A 21,172-nucleotide genomic window follows, 5' to 3' on the forward strand; every position below is an offset into this window, starting at 1 on the left:
TTCCTCTCTTTCTCCATTTCATGCTCTGTCACAATCTCCCCTTTGCATCTTTCCTCCACCGGCTCCTCCTGCACGTCCTCCCGTGCCTCCTCGTGTAGTACAAGAAGCCGAGCAGGAGGAGGTCAAGGCTGTAGCTGAGGTTCAGGCTCCTCGCTCGGCTAAAAAAACCAAGCCTCCCACATCTACCCCGCAGACGGGCAGCGCCAAGAAGGAGAAAAAGGGCAAGCACAAAGGTCAGCTGCTCGACCATGCCTGTTCCTCCAGAACCTGGCCACAGACAAACCCAGCATGTGCATGACTCTGTGTGTGTGTGTGTGTGTGTGTGTGTGTGTGTGTGTGTGTGTGTCTGTGTGTGTAACGACTATGTTAGTACATAGTCATAGTGAGGTTTGTCTGATCAGTTCTGTTTCTTGGTCAGGGTAAATTTTACTGTAGAGGAAGAAGAACCAGAGGATGCTTTTAGACGTGTCTGCTATGATTTTATTCTTGATTTTCTAAGTGAAAGAGACGTACACTTCCCGTACAGATGACAAACCTAAAGGTTGGAATTCCACCTACTTCAAATTTTTTCAGCATAATTCAATCATTGAAATGCAAGCAGTCATTCAGAGTGCTTTGATGTAAAATGGTTCATTGCAGAGAAACTACCAATGCAGATTTCTTTACAGTGGTGGTGAAAGGAACCAGGGGTTACAGTGTCTAAAGCACAAATGTATCCATTTATTTGCTATCCATAATGACCAGCTAACCTACTGGTGTTTTTTATATGTTGGTAAAATATTTAAAAAACGCATTTTATGCATCTTATCTCGGAACTATCATAAAACAGTGTCTCAGTCATCAGGCAGTGAATTCATAACCATTTCATGTAGGAACTTTCTGTGAGGGAGCTTTTAGAGGTGGACGTCTGGTTCCTATCACCACCACTGTGAACAATTCCGGTCCGGTAAGTTTCTCTAGAATGGAGCATTTCTTGTCAGACCACTCTGAATGACTTTGTTTACATATTAACAATTTAATTATGCAGAACATTTTTATATTCCTTTCTATTTGGCGTTTTTCTCAATTTAGTTCACAGTTCTGTTTCGTTCTGTTTAACATACTGGAATCAATAAAGCATAAATTAAAATGTGCAGAAATTTGGTCCCAGTAGAGGTTTTGTACTTATTTTCACTTGGTAAATAAAAAAAAACTCAGTTCGACCAGGGGTAGCCAAACTTTTGCATATTATTGTATGTATCAATTATTTTTTCCCCCATACTTTTCAACAGTACGTTTATGATTTTGCACCAATCTTTGTTTTTTTATGGTATGTATGTATGTATGTATGTATGTATGTATGTATGTTTATTAGATATACATTGCCTTATTTCTTTTACCTCTTTTTTAAGTATATAATTTATTGGTCTTATTAACAGAAGTACAGCAGGTAAGCTTATGTACTGGGACTGTTGCCTGAACTGGTGTTTTAAATTTGTCTATTTTCCTCAATTGAGAAAATATAGCAAAGGTATGATTTGTCTTTGATTTAGCTGTTGCTCCTGTCTTTACATGGAAATCTGAAACGCAGCCATTTGTAGGAAGGGAGGAAGAAAGCACCGGTGTACATTTAAAATTGCTACGGCCATGTTAACTGTGGCTGATTAACAGAAAATCAGCAGAGACCCTTGAAATCACCTGCTTGTCTGTCTAACTTATCTCAGAATTATGAAGACTACATTACAAGCTGCAGACCTCTGATTAGCACCAAAACAAAGAATTCCAGGTCCAAGATGGTACCGAGTGTCATGTTTTATGGACATATTGTTGTGCTGGCAGCAGGAGAAACACAGGGGAAGCCAAGCTTCTGCTGTGAGAAGTGCTCTTTATTGAACACACAGGCAGAAAAGCACATACAGAGCACTGTAATAGAGGGGAGGTCGCTTCTAACCACACTGCTCCCATCCATAGTGGACACTCAACCCACTCAACCAACCCCAAACCCTGAGACATAATAACACTAACAACATGACATGACTTAAACTAACGAAACAACGACAATAAACAACACAAATAGTCTCTTAGAAAATCAACAATACATGTAATTTGACTGAGAGCATTCGAACTTTAATATACGGCTGTATATGGAATAGTTACATAATTTTGCCCCAAATCAGCCTAAACATGTTTGAGCTCCAGAGTTTGTCTCTTTTGTTAAGCACTGGAGTTATGATGCTGATGTAGGTACTAGTTAAGGCCTGCTAATAGGTGCCTCTATCACGTGTCTGGCCTCAAATTATGTTAAGCGATGCCAGATAGACTTGTTTTCTGACACTGTGTGACATACTGTTAGCTATAAACATCAGCAAAAGTATGGTCAAAATTCAGATTTCATACTTTTGTCCTTTTTTATAGATATTTATAGAAACAGCTTTGGACACCAAGTATGTTTGACTACATTTGGGTTAAGGGGATTTTTTCTCACCAAACATCTCTTTAGATCTTAAAATTCAATGCTTGCGAATATACAGCAAAAACAACAGTTCTGACTTCGCTGTCCCAGTACTTACGCAGGTGACCGAATGTTCTGTAAAGAGAATCTTTTGTGCTAATTTCCTGTTTTAATGACATGAAATGGGCTGTCAAAAGCTCATCAGTGGTTGCAGTTCTGTTTAGGCGCATCGCTGCTTTGGCCTTCACGCTCGCTGCTATACAGAAAGCCCCCTCTCAGCATGTCTTCACACCATTATCCACACCGTGTTCTTGTCTTTCATCTTCCATCACCGAAAGCCCTCTCCGTGAGACAGGAGCCTGCTGGAGGTTTTCGCGCCTTTTCTCTGGTCAGTGGCAGTGCTAATGAGCATGCCCTTACAGCAGAAAGACACTGCTGCCCCTGCTGCCAAAGTCTATCTGAGAAGAACACCCCCAATACACACACACACACACACACACACACACACACACACACACACACACACTGCTGCGGACAGGAGTTTACAGCGTCTGCTTAACAAAACAGAGCAGAGCTGCTCCTCAGGCTGAATGCAGACTTCATCAGTGCGGGCTGTAAACACTCATGAATAAGAGGAATGATCTCTTGCTCTCTGACTTTGATTTATTTGGTTTTTATATTCGTTGCGCGTACTGGGCTCCTGGAGCTCCTGGATGCTCCTGGTGAAAGCGAGATTTCTCTTCGGTAAGAAGGCACTGGAATGACATTATGTGATGCGGTTATCCAAAACAAACAGATGACAGCTTGTGTCACAGTTGTGAGGCTATGAAATGATAGCAGTTATCCCCATAACTGATTATGTGAATCTGTTCTTTTGCCACACGTTGATAAGAACAGCTTGTCCGGGAGACGAACACACACTCCAGCGTGAACTGTGTGTCATCAGCGCTACTGCTCTCCACATGTCCTAATCAATATCTCTCTCTCTCTCTTTCTCTCTCTCTCTCTATCTCAGTCACTCTGTCTGTCTGTCTGTCAGGCCTGCATAATGACACCTGCTATTACGACATCGACTTATGCGATACTCATTGTTGAAGGCTACAATGCTCTTTACTGTAAGCACTGCAAAACAATGATATCTTGGCACAAGAAAACCTCTTAAATGTAGTTAGTATATCAAATATTTCTCACGTTGTGATTTCTGTAAGAATACTGTGAGATTATTTAACTCATTTCTAAATGTCTTTTACTCATTTCAGTAATTTTACCTAATGAAATGATCTCATTATGTTGGCACTGTTTCAAACATCATGTCTTGAAACAAACAAAATGATCGGTTCTCACTTTATTTGGATAGTCCACTATAGTCCCCTATATATTATATACAGATGTTCCAGTTGTTAACAAACTATCTGTTGAAACTCAGGATTAGGGTTAGGATTTGGACCAGGGTGAGGGTTGGGTTCAGGTTTAGGGTTGAGGTTGAGGTTAGGATTAGCGAGGTTTAGCATTAAAGAAAATGAAGGTGAATTTTGGTTGAATATAAGTTAAAGGTAAATTAAGTATCTACAAAGCATCTGAAGAGTACCATCTGAATAAAACTACTTTACACAAGCAAAAGACGTCTAGAAATAAACTAAATCTTATGCTCTAACAACAAAGTCAATGAGAAATATTAGCTATTTTGATTTTCTCTTGCCAAGATATAATATTCGGCAGTGACCATCTTGACTATCTTGACCTAAATAAATAAATAAATGTCTTATTATTGTTTTTATGACTGTTGCTGGTGGGACAAAAACTTGTATCTCCATTTTTGTCATTTTTTTTTTACACAGTTTGACAAAAAAATGTTTTACACAGTTTGACAAAACCAGCCACCCTGTATACTGTAGTGGTTGATTAGTGTAGTGAATAACACCATCGTCCTCCACAGGGCAGAGTCCTTGCGCAAGATTTTAAGTTCACCCTTTGTAACCTGATTAAACTGTAAGCCGTGTTGAATAAGAACGTCTGCCAAATGTCAGACTTGTAAATGTCAAAATATTTGGAATGGACTGGGGATTTGCATTGAGAGTGAATTTGATATTCGAGTATCAGTAAGGATTATTAAATGGATAAATGCAGGGGTGCAGGCTAACCTGTTAAGGTGACAGCACTGGTGTTGCACAAACATTTAGCAGCACGCAGAAGAATACATTTGGCAAAATGCTTTACTATTCAGAAATAGCTGAAGGAAATGAGTAGGTTTTTTGTGTTGGGTAAGTAACTTTAAAAGAGCCTCTTCAGGTGAGCTGAACAAACAGAGCTAACTGGCACAACACCAGATGCCGATGAGGATGGATACATCGTCTTCTTACAGGTGGACAATGTGCCAACGTGTTAGTTTGTTAGAGAAATATACTTTTATTGTTTTTAGACCTAGCTAACATCAGCTAGAGTAGCTAACTTGTAATGTAAGTGTAATACACATTCTTACTTGCAAATACCAGTGAACTTACCAACTCACCAGTCTTGTTAAAGCATAAACTCAGTGTTTCACTGAACTGTTTGTATATTTTCCCTGTGCTTTCACAATAAAACAAAACAAGAACTAGAATAGTTAGTTCAGCATTTGAACGCTGGCACTTCAAATGGTTAACCAAGTACCTCTGTGCATCCCTAGAATGGACCAGTAGAAATGGTCCAAAATTACTTGAAATAAAATATTTATGTTCAGTTAAATTAAAAGTTAGGGATGTTTTTCCTTTTTCTGTAAAGAGAGAGGGAGATTTTAGAAGGTTTTGTCCCAGCAACAACAGAAACCAAACTATTTTGGTTAAAATAATGCAGGCCAGTCTTTAACACTGTCACATTTTTTATTCACCAGTGCATTTAAATCTTCCTTCTCCTTCTCAACGGTTCTCTCTAATCCCTCTCTATAATCAACCTGGCCTCCAGACTCCTGCCATCACTCTCCTTATCTCCTTGAACTGAATGTGGTTTTTCAGTCCCTGATTACCCTCCCTGTCATGCTTCTCACTGGAACACCATGTTGATGCTCGCATTAACTAAAACAGCAATTACGCTCTAAACGCTGCACCCATTATTCTGCAATCACTAGTTCCAAATAAGGGTGTTCTCCAGCTGCCTGGATGTAGCCGTGCACCATTGCCTCGTTTTTGGAGAGTGCCACTAGGCATGGCCTTTGAAGATATAATAACTTGATTGAACCGGCATGGACGGGAGTAGTAATCTAGGCCTGAAGTGCTTGGGTAACTGCTCAGTGAGAACATTAAGGACAGCACGCTCCTCCCATGTTCCGCAGACAAATCGAGGGAACACAAAACCCAGGGTGACACTAGAGCTTCTCTAAAGAACACGATAAGCTATTACTTGTGAATCCATTAGCATTTGAAAGCACTAGAATGCTGTTGGAAAGGTGACCATGAAGGTCATAGATTGTGAGGTGCCATTTAAAGGGCTTTCAGTGGACCATCATGCTGGCTTGTGCAATTTAACGCAGTGCAGAGCAGTGACTGATCACACTTGTTTTGGCTTTTGGCTTCATGCATATGCCATAAATATATATGCATTTGTATTTTGCATGTTGATAACAGCATTTCAGTATCAAATGTGCATGCTTAAAGTACAACGTAAGCATGTGTGCATTTGCATCAGCATGTGTGTATTGTATGTAGAAAATGAGAGTGAAACCTAACAACGGCTGTTGGCCAGGTGGTCAGTGTTGGCTTGTTGTTGTTGTGGTGGTGCTGCAGGGATTGATGGCCCAGCTGCCTTCCAGGATGAGAGCCAGGACCTGGGCAGCCAGATTCAGATCCTAACGGTGGGCCACTCTCCTGCCCAGGAGGGCGAGGCTGAGGGCCAGGGGCAGGGCCAGGGTGAGGCGGTCAGCAGCTCGCAGGCCCAGGGCAAGCAGGACCTCCGGGTCACCATGCTGAAGAAAGGTACCATAGCCGCAGTGATTGGCAGTACGGATGGGCATTTGGACTATCTTTAGCCACATTTTTAAGCAAATAATATTTGAATATGGCAACGAGAAAATATTTACAATATTATATTATATTATAACATGATAACATGGAAGTTTTAACATTCATTAACTGCACAAAGCTTTTCTACCTGAATTTTCAGGTTGGTTTAGTGATTTATCTTTGTGTTCTAGATATAGTTGGAATAAAGAACAATAACTTTGCACAAAGACTATACAAATTTCTTTCTTCGACCAGTCGTTTTGTTTGAAATATTTTTATACAGCTTTTGCTGTGTTAACATTTTGCTTAACCAGAGGTGCAGTTCCAGCTGCTTGCATTCTTTGCAATTCTATGTCACGTTTGAAAAAAATATTGAAAACTATAAATACTAAAATGTCTGCACTTCGTTCCTTTTACTCTATTTGTAACTATAGAAATAGATGTTAAATTTCTTTGTAATGCTTTTCCAGGTAGATGTTATTCCAGCGTATACATTTTATAAATAATGTACCGAATACCTGGTTAAGTAAATAAATACTGAGATGAATTTGCATTTTTTTTGTATACTCGGATAACCACGCCCATCCCTAGAACATAAAGAGAAGGAAAGGATGAGAGAGAGAGACAAGGATCCCTTGGATCAAGAGATGGAGATTCAGCTGAACATAACCAGCCATTTATTTTGGCTATGATTGTGGTGTATTTTGGCTTTTCTAACACTGTTAATAAGCATTAACACCATAGTCATAGAACACCTAACCACTAATCAGATGAATGGAAATGGAATCAGTTTTTCGGATGCAACTGCTGACCCTTTCCCTCTTTCTCATTCTCTGAAGCATCTCAGTAATCTTGATAGTCTTGTTCCATTGTTCAGAGAGTTGTCACTATTTTGCCGATGACTGCTGTCATCTTATCCTTGGATCTACACTAAGCTAATTTGATGAAGCTAAGACATGAAGCCTCATGGACCTCACTAAACAGATTGTTCTTTCTAATGTCAGATTATCCAGCCATATGCTTGGTTGGCTGTACAGTGGGTTTGTTTTCTGAGGGGTTTGTTCACAGCTGTAGATCCGCTCCTCTTTATAGCTCAGTATTCACCGATCACTGTGTTGATTCTCAGTCTTGTACTTTCTTTAGGAATCTCCAGTAGCATGAATTTTGATGAAGAAGAGGATGATGAAGATGAAGTCAGCTCGAGTTCCTCTCAACTCAACAGCAACACCAGACCAGGCTCTGCCACCAGCAAGAAGTCCAGTAAGGTATGGGTTCATTTACACAAGAGCAGTGTGCTTCTGTGTTAATCAGTGAAGCCCTTTATACCGGTAATGCTTGGCAAAGCACAGCAGCAGGCAAATGCACACTGAGAGGAGTTTTAAGCTTAGGATTTGGCTGGTCAGAGTCTAGATTTAAACCCGACAGGGAATATTTGCTCTCATATTAAACACAAACTAGCTCAGCAGTGTTTCTCAACCATTTGAAGCCATCAATGGAAAAATACTGACTCTTCTTTCTGTAAAAGACTCTTACATTGAAAGAAATTAAAGGGAAAAGCTCTCCAGTTATTAAGTTACTTAAACTATTTGTTTAGTAGTTTGTTGTTAAGACCATTCAAGGCATGATCTTTTCCCATTTTGGGCTTGGCCAGTTTATTTGCCCAGGAGTGTCCAGTTCTCACCTGCTTGCTAGGTCCCTTGCTATCACATGATGCCACCAAGCTGGGAGGGTTAAGGCACCACATCGATTTGAACTGCCGCTAATGCAGTGTCATTGATCAGATCAGTGAGCTTGGAAGAGAACGTTAACTGCCAGTTTGGTTATGTCAGCTAATAGGCGCTAGCATCATACTGAGGGCCAGTTAAGCTCTCTCTGATTCTCAGCCTTGGATGACTCTTGGATGAAAGTACCATTGCTTTGATGGTTGCTCAAATTAAGTTTTTGCCTCTTGTTGTAAGTCACTAGAAACGAGAAGCAATCTAGAAGAAATCTGCAATATTTTTCACTTGCGACTGTAGTAAAAACAAAAGCATAACGAAAATGTTCCATTCCTGCTGCTCCTGCTATAAAACAAGCTTGCATTAGTCTAGTTTGTACCGTGCAGTACCAACATATAACAGACACAACCACAAAATGCAAATTTACCCTAATTAGTTTTTTTAAACATTGAATGACATTACATTTTCGAAGGTATGCTATCCTAACACCTCCCCTCCCCACCTGCACTACTGGTGGTGCTATTGTGCATTGCAGTGCAAGTCACCCAAACATTGCAGTGTTAAAAATTTGCCACTGGTCTTCACACTGTGTGAACATTCATGAAGAACAGACTAATGCCAGTGGTTTGGATGTGCCACTCTGCACGCAGAAGGTTTTGTTCTGATGAACATATTTATAAAACTTTTGAAGTAAAAAAACATGTAAAAATATACATACATACATTGTCTAAACCGCTTATCCTTCTGGGTCGCAGTGGGGTGCTGGAGCCTATCCCAGCTGTCATTGGGCGGAAGGCAGGATACACCCTGGACAGGTCGCCAGTCCATCGCAGGGCAGACAGACATACACAGTCACACACACTCACACCTAGGGGCAATTCAGCATGTCCAGTCAGCCTGACTGCATGTTTTTGGACTGTGGGAGGAAACCGGAGTACCCGGAGGAAACCCACGCAGACACGGGGAGAACAGGCAAACTCCACACAGAAATGACCCTGGCCGACCGGCTGGGAATCGAACCCAAGCCATTCTTGCTGTGAGGCGACAGCGCTACCCACTGCCCCACCGTGCCGCCCTGTAAAAATATAGCATATATTAATTGAAACCCCCCCCACCAAGTGGTTTCCAGCAACAGCAAGATCTTAATATATGTGTTTCTTCTTCAGTCCTTTTCAAAAAGCAACTCAGCATCTTCATGAAGCTGTTTTGAACGAACACCAAGAGTGTAAATCTACATCAAAGGGAAGGGGGCTTTTTTTTTTTTAAAGAATCTAAAATAGATGAATGCAATAACTCAGATGGAATTAGGAATCAAAGAGTTGATGCCTTCACAGTGTGGAGAATAGTAAAAAAGAGGAAAACCCTTCTGTGAGCAGCTGCCAACATATATCACTCAGTCCCGAATATCAGTCCTGATATATTGTTAAACTGAGATCAGTCCGGCTCTAGTCTGTCTTGGTTTCGTTGCCATGACGGATTGTTCATTTCATGTCCGCTGTGAGCTGCGCCTAGTTTTGCTGAAAGTCACACATTTTCTGTCTACCCTTAAGGGGCTTAAATGACAGTCCCCTGCCGTTTCTGCAGCGCATGTGTCTGTATACGCGAAACATGCTCTCTGCAGTTTTGACAAGGGTCCAGTTCGGACAGTGTGTTATGTTTCAGTGCTTTCGTTCGTGGGTCCAGCCAAGGCACATAGTCAACACTGCTTGAAAGAGAATATCTCAGTCAGTGGTCGCCTATGGCAACAGTGAAATAACTACCGAGTTTGTATCTTTGCTATACTGTAGAATGAATGGGTTTTCTTACGTCTGTGGCGAACCAGACTTGTCATCGGTCATGTCTGGAGCTGAGTTCCGTGGGGGTTTTGTTCATGCTCAGAATGAAAGGTTAGTCCTCCTTGGCGTTTTCTTTAGCCACACATGAGTCATTGGCAGAAGTGCACTTTGCATCGAGCGCAGCTTTCGCATTTGCTGGAGTTAATGATCACAACTGGCTAATGTGTGTACGTGTATGTGTGATACTGCGGCTCCAGTCCCCCGAGTCCAGCCAGTAGACGTCACCGGCCTGTCTTTTAGTCACAACTGCTTACATGTCCGTCCTCGGGGAGCTGTCCCTCCCTCTAGTGCTGAAACTCAGCTGGCCTGGATTCAGCTTGCTGGCTAAAAATGGCACATGACAATGAGCATTTCTGCTATGCATTCGCCTGTAAAATCTGCATCCTGACTGGCTGTGGACTGGGGAAACCTATAAAGGAATACCCCAGTGGTTTTCAACCTAATTTCTGTTTGCTGCATCTGTGTTGTGTGGTCGATTACCATGGACAGTTATTTGACTGTAGAACAATGCAGATACTATTGCATTTGCCCATTGCAGACCTGTACAATGTGACACAATTGACACATGATAGGAGGTTTTATTCAAAAACAGACTCAAAACACACTCACATGTGGGTGATGGCCCTTTGTGTGTGTGTGTGTGTGTGTGTGTGTGTGTGTGTGTGTGTGTGTGTGTGTGTGTGTGTGTGCGTGACACACTTATCTCCATTAAATGCCTTGTCAAGCCAAGTGCTCATGAAACTTTTATTTATAGTAAATTATTGAGCTATTCTCACTACGTGTTGTGAGCAGTATTGAACTACATTTCCCTTCTTCCCAAAGCATCTCCACAAGCTTAGTCGAATGAGTTGCTAACAGGTGAAGTTTATATTTATGGTAGTTGTAGTCCACAAGGTAATTCAGACACACGAGAACAAATCCAAATGTTTTGATCTTGCCAAGCACAAATCATTTAAGAGTCACAGATGTCAGGTTGGATTTTGTGGGAGTTTTTTGGACAACATAAAAACAGTTTATATTATAACATCACATGCACAGGCTCAAAAAGAAGGTCCCACTTAGTGTTTCGGTCTCAAATGCAAAATTAACATTTATACTAATATTCACTTTCATCCTCGGGAGACATGTTGTTCATCAAGTTCTACTTGAATACTCTTTCATTGCGCTCGGAATCATCAGATTCATCCGCTCGGGGAAGCGTCCGAAGCACATCCAACATTACAAAATGTTCTTTCACACGTTGCGTGCCATAACACATTTCCACCAGAGAGGTCTCCAAATCCCCCAAAATTACATAGTGTACCTTTTAATAATTAATAATTGCTTCCCATTTTGAAATTTATGACTCCAACCATACATGAATTACTGCTGCTGTGGGTGCGCACTTATATAAGGGAAATATGCCAAAATCCATCCATCCATCCATCATCTAAACCGCTTATCCTTCTGGGTCGCGGTGGAATGCTGGAGCCTATCCCAGCTGTCATTGGGCGGAAGGCAGGATACACCCTGGACAGGTCACCAGTCCATCGCAGGGCAGACAGACAGACATACACATTCACACACACACTCACACCTAGGGGCAATTCAGCATGTCCAATCAGCCTGACTGCATGTTTTTGGACTGTGGGAGGAAACCCACGCAGACACGGGGAAAACAGGCAAACTCCACACAGAAATGACCCCGGTCATCCACTGTGAGGCGACAGCGCTACCCACTGCGCCAATATACCAAAATGTATAATAAAAAAAAGTCAGAGACAAGTAACTTATATTCAAATTGCCAAATAAACAGCACTTTATATAATTTTCACATAAAATGTAAAAAATCGTTGTGCTAAAAAAATAATTTTTATAACACAGTTGCTTCATGTTCAAAGTATGTACAGTCCGAGCGCACTGGCTTTTATTTTTTGTGTTTGAGTTTTTTGAGTTTCAGTTGTTTTACTAGGTACAGGGAAATGTGTTAAAATGATTGTGATAACTGACATTATCGAGATTGGGTTGAAAAATGCTGGAGCGCTCTTTCATCTGTCCATCCTGTTACAGGAGGCTGCCTCCGCTTCTACTCCTGTGGCCAATGAGCCGCCCATTGACGTGGGTGATCTGGAGGAGTTCACCCTGAGGCCAGCCCCGCAGGGTGTGACAATCAAATGCAGGATCACGCGGGATAAGAAGGGCATGGACAGGGGCATGTACCCCACCTACTACCTCCATCTCGAAAGGGAAGACGGTAAAAAGGTCAGTCAAGTCAGGCACTTATTATTATCCTACATTTGACCAGAGTGCTTTGGCTTCAGCTCGGCCGTAATTCATTAGGCTGCTTGTGGCTGAAGAGTTGAAGGGGCTGTTATTATGTTCCGACAATCAAGGCTCAATTTAGGGTCCTAATCAGAAACACTTCATTTTTCTCTTTTTTTTTATTTTTTGCTGAACAGTTGGAGAGTCAAGAGATGATTATGATAAATAACATCAAATTTAGCCCTGCTGAAAAAACGAGAAAGGGTTATTTTTGGTATCTTAGCCTTTGGTAGCAACCGGATGTGAATTCTTATGTGGAGAGAAATTACAACCTTTAACCTTAACTGGTTTTGTAAGAACATTGCATTTATTTCACACTACCTGGCCACTTTATTAGGTACACATAATCGTATGCAAAAGTTTTGGCGCCTCTGGGGAAATTATATATTTGGTTCAGTTTCTAAGTGAGAATAAGTACACATCCTCTACAGAGGCACACCTCTGCACCTCTTAATGCACAGTTACTGTTTATTTGCTATTTATTTATTAACATGTTGTATAAAAATAAGTAAAACCAAAAATTTGGCCTGTGCAAAAGTTAAAGTATGTTTTATATTTTGTTTTCTTTTCAATATGTTAAAATTGACCATTCACACTTATGACTGTACCTTGTATCTACACTCACTGCCATTTTATCAGCTCCACTTACCATATAGGTGTGCATACTTCTAAACCTACAGACTGTAGTCCATCTGTTTCTCTGCATACTTTGTTAGCCCCCTTTTACCCTGTTCTTCAGTGGTCAGGACCCCCATGGACCCTCACAGAGCAGGTACTATGTGGGTGGTGGATCATTCTCAGCACTGCAGTAACACTGACGTGGTGGTGGTGTGTTAGTGTGTGATGCGCTGGTCTGAGTGGATCAGACACAGCAGTGCTGCTGGAGTTTTTAAACACTGTGTCCACTCACTGTCCACTCTATTAGACACTCCTGCGTTGTTGGTCCACTTTATAGATGTAAAGTCAGAGATGACAGCTCATCTGCTGCTGCACAGTTTGTGTTGGTCATCCTCTAGTCCTTCATCAGTGGTCACAGGACGCTGCCCACAGGACACTGTTGGCTGGATATTTTTGGTTGGTGGACTATTCTCAGTCCAGCAGTGACACTGAGGTGTTTAAAAACTCCAGCAGCACTGCTGTGTCTGATCCACTCTGTGCAGCACAAACACACACTGTCAGTGTCACTGCAGTTCTAAAAATGATCCACCACCCAAATAGTACCTGCTCACTGGCCCTGTGGGTAAATGGGGAAAAGAGGGGCTAATAAATTATGCAGAGAAACAGACGGACGCACTCTGTAATTAAAAAATGACAAAGTGCACCCACAGCGTTGTAGATAAGTCAGAGACCACCCTTTCATTTATTGAATTTTCTGACAAATTGGCCATTAAGTAGAAGTTATTCATTTATCAGTGTCAGGAAAGACCAGAAAGCATATATTTACCAGAAAATTACATAGAAGCCTCAGTAACTAAATATAATATAACATTTTTCAGTACCCTTTTTCAATTTTCCCCTTTCTTAGGCAAGAGGATTATTTTGTGTTTAATCTCCTCAGAAATGTCTCCTAAAAATGAGTAACTTGTACTTAATGGCCATTTAAACAGGAAATTAAAGGGGTGTTTTCCCTTTATTTTATTGTGTTCTGTAGCTTTCTGTGCATATTAACAGTCTGCAAAGTCACAAAGCCCAAACTACAAACACAATCTCAATCCTTACTGTCGACCTACCGGCGAGCTTGGCAAGCTTGGCATGCTCTCACACAAGAGAGCTATAAAGTAAAAACTTACTCTGAAAAGTCCAGTCTAGCTTACAAAGGTGCAACAGGTCTGCCAACTTGTTTTGACTTTCAAACTGATACCAAAGAACCGATGCCATTATAAGAATTGCCACAGTACCTCGATGCCGCTCTGGCAGTTGACCAATCAGAGAAGAGTGGTTGAGCTGACCAATCAGAGCACACTGGTCTTAAATTGAGGAGAGGCTTAAAGACACAGGAGTTCTAACAGAGCGTTTCAGCAGAGGGTGAATAGAGATGTACAGTGTGAGAAAAATAATGTTTTTGGAACACTGAAGCTGTAAATCTAATAGACCCCAAAATAAAATCATGAACACTGAGAACGAGCATAATATGTCCACTTTAAATAAATGACTGGTGATCTCTGACTTCTGCACAGTACGGTATGTGATAAGCAGAGCTGATAAAATGTACAATGAGTGTAAATACAAGGAAGCTGTACCTAATAAAATAGACAGCGAGTGTATATGTAAACAGGAATGTAAACATCTGTTTTCATGATTTTTTTTTTTAAATATTGTAAATGTCTGGCATCTGTTATTGTTCAGTTATCATTAGTCTGACTGTGCCCGTATTTGTCAGAGCCTTAGCTGCTTCAGAAGTCTCATATCTCCTGTGATGATGAAAATGAAACATCATGACTAAAAAGCATTTTCCCAGCATTGTTTGTGTAAGGCCTCTGATCTCCTGCGTCTAGGTGCTGATGTTTTGATGTTCCTCGGTGGCTAATTAAATTCTCCTGTGCCATAGGTGTTCCTTTTAGCCGGGAGAAAGAGAAAGAAGAGCAAAACATCTAATTACCTCATCTCCATCGATCCTACTGACCTGTCTAGAGGTGGCGAGAGCTTCATTGGGAAACTGAGGCAGGTTTCTAGTGAGATTTTCAGATCTAGCTTAGCATAACTTAGCGTGTGTGTGTGTGTGTGAGTGTGTGTGTGTGTGTGTGTGTGTGTGAGTGTGCTGCTCCCTCACCTGGCTGAGCTCATTAGAAACTGTAATTGGCTTCATTACTGATGTGTGAGCGCTCATCTGTCCTCATTCAGATATAGAGGCAGCACCTGTGTCTTGGCAGCCAGTGCAGATTAAAGCAGGAGAGCAGCCTCGCTGTGCTGAGGGAGAATCTCAGAGTGCTGCAGCAGGTGTGGCTGGGTGGGGGTGTGCATGTTTGCTGTATAATTCCCCACAGACTCAATCACAAATCTCTGCCTGTGACCGACAAGCTGGTTATTGTTGCTGTAACAGACTTCTGAGCAACAGCCGTCTAGAGTTTATCGCTCTCTCTGTTAGTAAACTCAGACCTCAACCCAGACCGGCTTCGGTGCTCTTTTGATTGGTTCTAATTAGACTTGCAGTCTCGAGCGCGGCAGTGTGTTTGGGCGTTTGCGCCGCTTTTGCTATTCGGATGTCCACATTTTTACAGTTGTTTGCAGATGATCTCATCCAGAGCATCTAATAAAACGTGCAAACTCTGGAGGCCAAACCGATACAAAATACCCAGAGAATATGCAAGAATTTATGACCAAAAAGACAAGAGTTCTGTCATCATTTAAGCTAAAAAGCAAAGCTAAGAATTTACCTTGAACTGACAGGAAACAGCAAGTCTGCTACCACTTACCACTGATTGGAATTTGAGTAATATTCACGTCTAAATGAAAAAAAAAATTGTTACAGTCATATGCAAAAGTTTAAACATCCCTGGTTAAATTACATGCTTTGTTTTTGTTTTTGTTTTTTTTTTGTCTTCCCAATTTGTGCTGTCTTGGACTCCATCCTGGGATTACTTTGGCATTGCCAGGGAAAGAACTTGCGATCCCCTGATGACAGGGCCAGCGCTTAGTTGTGCCATTTGTGAGTCATGTTTTGTTGATTTTCTAAGTTAACACATCCTCTACTGAGAACACACAAAGCAAGCAAAGCAAAGTTTTAGTGCATAATTTTTATATATTTGCTAATAAAATAAAATACAAAATGCACCAGATCTTTTTCGCAGGTGATTGTTTTTTCCAGTACGCTAAATTCAGCACATGAACAGTAATCGTGCATTAAAATGTGTAGAACTGTGTTCTCTGTAGGATGTTTTAACTTATTTTCACTTCAACCAAACATGTAATTTGACCAGGGGAGGCCAAACTTTTGCATATGACTGCATGGCCGTTTTGCTTAATGTGAGATGTGATATCAGCTGCTTGACATTCTCTCTGCTTTTATGCTCAATCAGAAACGTTTTCTATTATGCGCAACGTATAACTCACTCAAATACCTGGTTAAGTAAACGAACACTATGATATTTGAATAACCACACCCATCACTAGTTTGTGTGTGTGTGTGTGTGTGTGTGTGTGTGTGTGTGTGTGTGTGTGCAGTTCATCTGTTGGGAGGATCTGTGTTTGTGTCTTTTTCCTTTATTAGCTGTTATCAGGCCATCAGAGGCATCAGATTGATCATTAGCCCTTTGCTCTTCACCTCTTGGTCACTCTGTGTCCTTCCTTTGCTTCTCTCAGAGGCAGACCACTGATTGAGGCTGTGGATGAAGATGGGCATTTGTCCCTTCAACATGTCAGTGCTCATACAGACAGATCACTGTAAAGGGGCTACTGACCTTTGCTGTGCCCTTTTTAAGTCCCATTTCCAGAGAGCCTTGATAACTCAGTGACTTGCTCAATCGCATTCAGCCTCCATCTCAGATCAAATAAGTGAATAAATAAATGTGTCTATACTTAATCAAAATCCACGGTCTCACACTTTCCTCAGGATAACCTTGCAGGATTTAGACTTCAGTGAAGACTGTCTGCAGTTTTGTGAAGGGATGTTATTTTTGTGATTGTGATCAGTAGCTTTGCTTCTCAATTGCTGAGTGATGGGAAGGAGAGCACGAATGCAGGAGATTCGGTGCTGAGGAAGAAGTTATGCTAACACATTTGACCTGCAGGAAGCCTGATTTGAAAATATGAGTTTGTAGAAGGAGCCAAGCCAAGTCAGGTCTCCAGACTACAGATAGTTCATAACACTGCTTTTTGTTGTTTGAATCTTTACCCATTTTTGCTGCTCAGTTTTGTGATGTCCGGTTCCGACCCGCTGGGTCTCCCCATCACGCAATACGACCAACTCTGGGAGGGTGAAAGCCAACATGTGCTTTCACCGCAGCGTCTTTTCAGACTTTAGCCTGTTAAAATCCCAGGCTTATCACTGAATTATTATGCAGTGGACAACAGTGCAAACTGGCTAACCTATTCTTAGGTAGAAGTGTGTAATAAAACCTCGGGGTCCGGCCATTGAAGTGGTTAACAGAACGTCACTGGACAGAACACTAACTGTCAGTTCTGTTACATTAGCTAACAGATGCCCATGTTGGCTAGCATTGCAGTGAGTAAAGGGGGGAGAGGGAGGACCACACTGTCCACCCAGAGACAGCAAGGCCAATCATAATTTCTTGGCCTCCCAGCACAGATGGTGGCGGCATCATCATCAGGGATCAAACTCAAAATCTCCCGATAACTGGGCCAGTGCTTAGACCACTGCGCCATAAAGGAGCTCCCTCTTTTGAAAGTGTGAGTATCGGTATTGGAATATTAGCCTTAGCATTACTTTATCAGTTTGAGAAGAAAATGAGTAGTATCGCCCATCCCCACTCTCTGGGACTCCCAGCCTCAGTTGGCTGCAGCATTGTTGTTGGTCAAACTCATGATCAGCTGACAAGAAATGAGTGTGAGATGCTGGAAGTGGGTATATTTACTGACCGCAATGGATTACTGATTAATTAAAAAGCACTGACGTTAATAACATTCTTATTGGTGAACTGACGCTAATAAGATCGAAATTTGGTATTGAATGATGTGGATTTTTTCGATACTAGATAGTATTGAAGAAATTTGGCCTTATTTAAGTATTTAATTGTACTAAGTATGCATGTTTATTTATTTATTTAATTTTTTTTACGAGATTAAAAGCTTTCAGTTGTTTCTAAGAGTCTCTAAGTGAATGGAACAACTCCAGTTGGTTCTTAGCTTCCCAAAGTTAATGGAACCGAGGGACTGAAAAGCAATTAATCATCACATACAACACTCACTAATTACTCGCAGCCCAGGGTGAGCGTATTGTTTTCAAGTGTAATTAGAAAACTCATTATTTTTAACTGAAGGAGGACATTAATGCTGTAGCTGAAGAGTTTAGCTGTAGCTCCATGTTTCTGACATATATCTGATCCACAGATCGAACCTCATGGGGACCAAGTTTACAGTGTATGACAACGGGACGAACCCAGTGAAGACCACCTCTAGCCTGGAGGCTAGCAACCTGCGTCAGGAGCTTGCGGCGATCTGCTACGTGAGTGAACATTTCTCGAGATCACTCGCTGGCAAAGAGGCAGCACCCAGCCCTGTGGGCATGACCAGCTCTGTTTTGACTGTATTGTGCTCTGTAGAAGGATAGTGTAGTGGAGCAGTGAGACCTCTGCTGGCTGCTGATGGTATTGCAAGCTTTAAAAAAGAAACACCATCAGTGATTGCATTGATAGATGGCTTGTATCTGTCCTCAGGAGACCAATGTTTTAGGCTTCAAAGGACCTCGTAAGATGAGCGTCATCATTCCTGGAATGAACATGGATCACGAAAGGGTCTGCATTAGACCACGAAATGTGAGTGCATCCCTATTTTTGTAGTACCTAATCCGGTGAAAGTGGAGCATTAACGTGTTCACAGAGAATATCGGGCATTGTTATTGTGTGTCTGTTTGCTGTTAGCTGAAGACTGCCGCTGGGGGATTAGGCTATGAGCAGTCTGTTAACCTTTTAGCATTTCAGATAGGAGGTATTAGCATTAGTGTCTGAAGCTAGGGGTTCTAATGGAAAGCTAATCCTCTCACATCTGTCCACTGTTGTTCCCCAGGAGCACGAGTCTCTGCTGGCCCGCTGGCAGAACAAGAGCACAGAGAGCGTGATCGAGCTGCACAACAAGACGCCCGTGTGGAACGACGATACCCAGTCATACGTCCTTAACTTTCATGGCAGGGTCACCCAAGCCTCCGTCAAGAATTTCCAGATCATTCATGACAATGACCGTGAGTTCAGCTGTCTCTGTCTGAAAAATGGGTTAATTCAACTAACACTGCAGGGATTAAGGATTAAACTCAGTAGATGCCACCAGGTACCAGAGTTCCTGAGTAAAAATGGGTTCCCTCCAGGCCACAGCTCTGCGAAGATTAACGCTTTCCCTCAACTACCGCTCTAAAACACAGGATTCGCTCTAGACAACACGTCAGCTTAAGCATAGCATACGTGAAGCGCAAGTGGCCACGCGTCCCTTCACCTTCAACCTTCGTGTAAATACCTCAGATGGGAATATCAGATCTTTTATCTCCTTTCCTTTTTCTAATTGAAATAGTTTAGCACAAACAGCAGATCTGTTTTTTAATTATTTTTTTAAAACAGATTATTCTAAATGCAGTGAAGACACTGTAGGTTCTGTGAGTGTGTGATTTGACTAGATCCCTATAGACTACATGCTTTACTAATGCAGGCAAATGAAATAAAAAATAGGTTCTGCACATAAAAAAATGTGGCACGTTGGAGGAGCCTGCGGTAAACCATGCGTTTAGCACAGCTGGTGTGGATTGGAACATTGATTACAGTGAAATCGTATTTGTTCCGTCATCGACTAAAAAAGTGCTTGTTTGTTGTGAACTGGCCATGAATGTAATTAGCTGAAGAGTTTAATCAGCTGTGCGCTGAAATCTGCAGTGCTGTGGCCCACGAGGACTGGAGTCTGAAACCTGTGTCCTGAAGTCTGGGCCTTGAAGATATACATATACATATAATGAGATGAAACAAGTATTCAGATACTTTTGTTTTTGTTATTTGATATACACCAATTAGGCATAACATTCTGACCACCTCCTTGTTTCTACGCTCATTGTCCATTTTATCAGCTCCACTTACTATATAGGTGCACTTTGTAGTTCTACAGTTACAGACTGTAGTCCATCTGTTTCTCTGATACTTTGTTAGCCCCCTTTTACCCTGTTCTTCAGTGGTCAGGACCCCCATGGACCCTCACAGAGCAGGTACTATTTGGGTGGTGGATCATTCTCAGCACTGCAGTAACACTGAGGTGGTGGTGGTGTGTTAGTGTGTTGTGCTGGTCTGAGTGGATCAGACACAGCAGTGCTGCTGGAGTTTAAACACCTCAGCTACTGGTGAATTTAACCTAATAACAACTTAAGGAACTTTTGCAGCCAAGTGGCCACACCAATGCAGGATGTGAGTGGCGAGTGTGACCTTTGAAATTAAGGTGGGGGCTTGTCTCAAGAGACCAGTGTGTGTTGTGCTGGTACAAGTGGATCAGACACAGCAGTGCTGCTGGAGTTTTTAAACACTGTGTCCACTCACTGTCCACTCCTACCTTGTCAGTCCACCTTGTAGATGTAAAGTCAGAGACAATAGCTCATCTGCTGCTGCACAGTTTGTGTTGGTCATCCTCTAGTCCTTCATCAGTGGTCACAGGACGCTGTTGGCCGGATATTTTTGATTGGTGGACTATTCTCAGTCTAGCAGTGACACTGAGGACAAATGGTCCAAATCCACCCACATAATGCCTTTTGACTCTGTACTTATAAATATAAACAAAAAAGTATGTATATAAGGATCAACAAAGATGTGTTTAAAAGACATGATTGATAGGAAAACTGTATGCAGACACCACAGAAACATAACTTTAGTATTCTGTTGCAAAGCTGTTGTTGGCAGTTACAGCTTTGAGAGTCTATGATGGGATGAACTTATCAAAAAACTTGTCACTAGAATGTAAAACTATCCAGTACTTGTTTTTCATCACTGTAGACATTAGTGTGAAATTCAGTCTGTCTAAATTCCATTTTGACTGTTGAGACTACTGGGAGCTGAACCCTTACAAGTATTGAGTTTCTTTTTTATTAACAGGCAGGAACTGATTTCCCAGGAGAATCATAGCAAAAAAATCATTGTGGAGCGAGCATAAGTTCGAACATTCAATTAAAATGATATTAACACCACAAATGCTTCAGATTTTTCAATATCCATTGCAAAGGCTTGAAATTGATTGTGAGCTCTTTGGTCTTTGGTCTATTTACGTAAACAAATGTGG

At 41.6% G+C, this 21,172-nt stretch overlaps 1 protein-coding gene across 1 annotated transcript in view; it reads left to right on the top strand.

Moving 5' to 3' along the window:
- The window catches only part of tub (TUB bipartite transcription factor), a 138,762-nt gene that overhangs the window by 112,641 nt on the left and 4,949 nt on the right, over positions 1-21,172 (top strand). The window contains exons 4-11 of the mRNA XM_036586166.1: positions 99-233; positions 6,190-6,378; positions 7,549-7,670; positions 12,008-12,199; positions 14,808-14,920; positions 18,266-18,380; positions 18,592-18,690; positions 18,941-19,112. Coding sequence (XP_036442059.1) covers positions 99-233; positions 6,190-6,378; positions 7,549-7,670; positions 12,008-12,199; positions 14,808-14,920; positions 18,266-18,380; positions 18,592-18,690; positions 18,941-19,112 — 1,137 coding nt within the window. The remainder of the gene's footprint in view (positions 1-98; positions 234-6,189; positions 6,379-7,548; positions 7,671-12,007; positions 12,200-14,807; positions 14,921-18,265; positions 18,381-18,591; positions 18,691-18,940; positions 19,113-21,172) is intronic.

Source organism: Colossoma macropomum, unplaced genomic scaffold, assembly GCF_904425465.1.
Source record: "Colossoma macropomum unplaced genomic scaffold, Colossoma_macropomum, whole genome shotgun sequence".
NCBI classification, from domain to species: domain Eukaryota; kingdom Metazoa; phylum Chordata; class Actinopteri; order Characiformes; family Serrasalmidae; genus Colossoma; species Colossoma macropomum.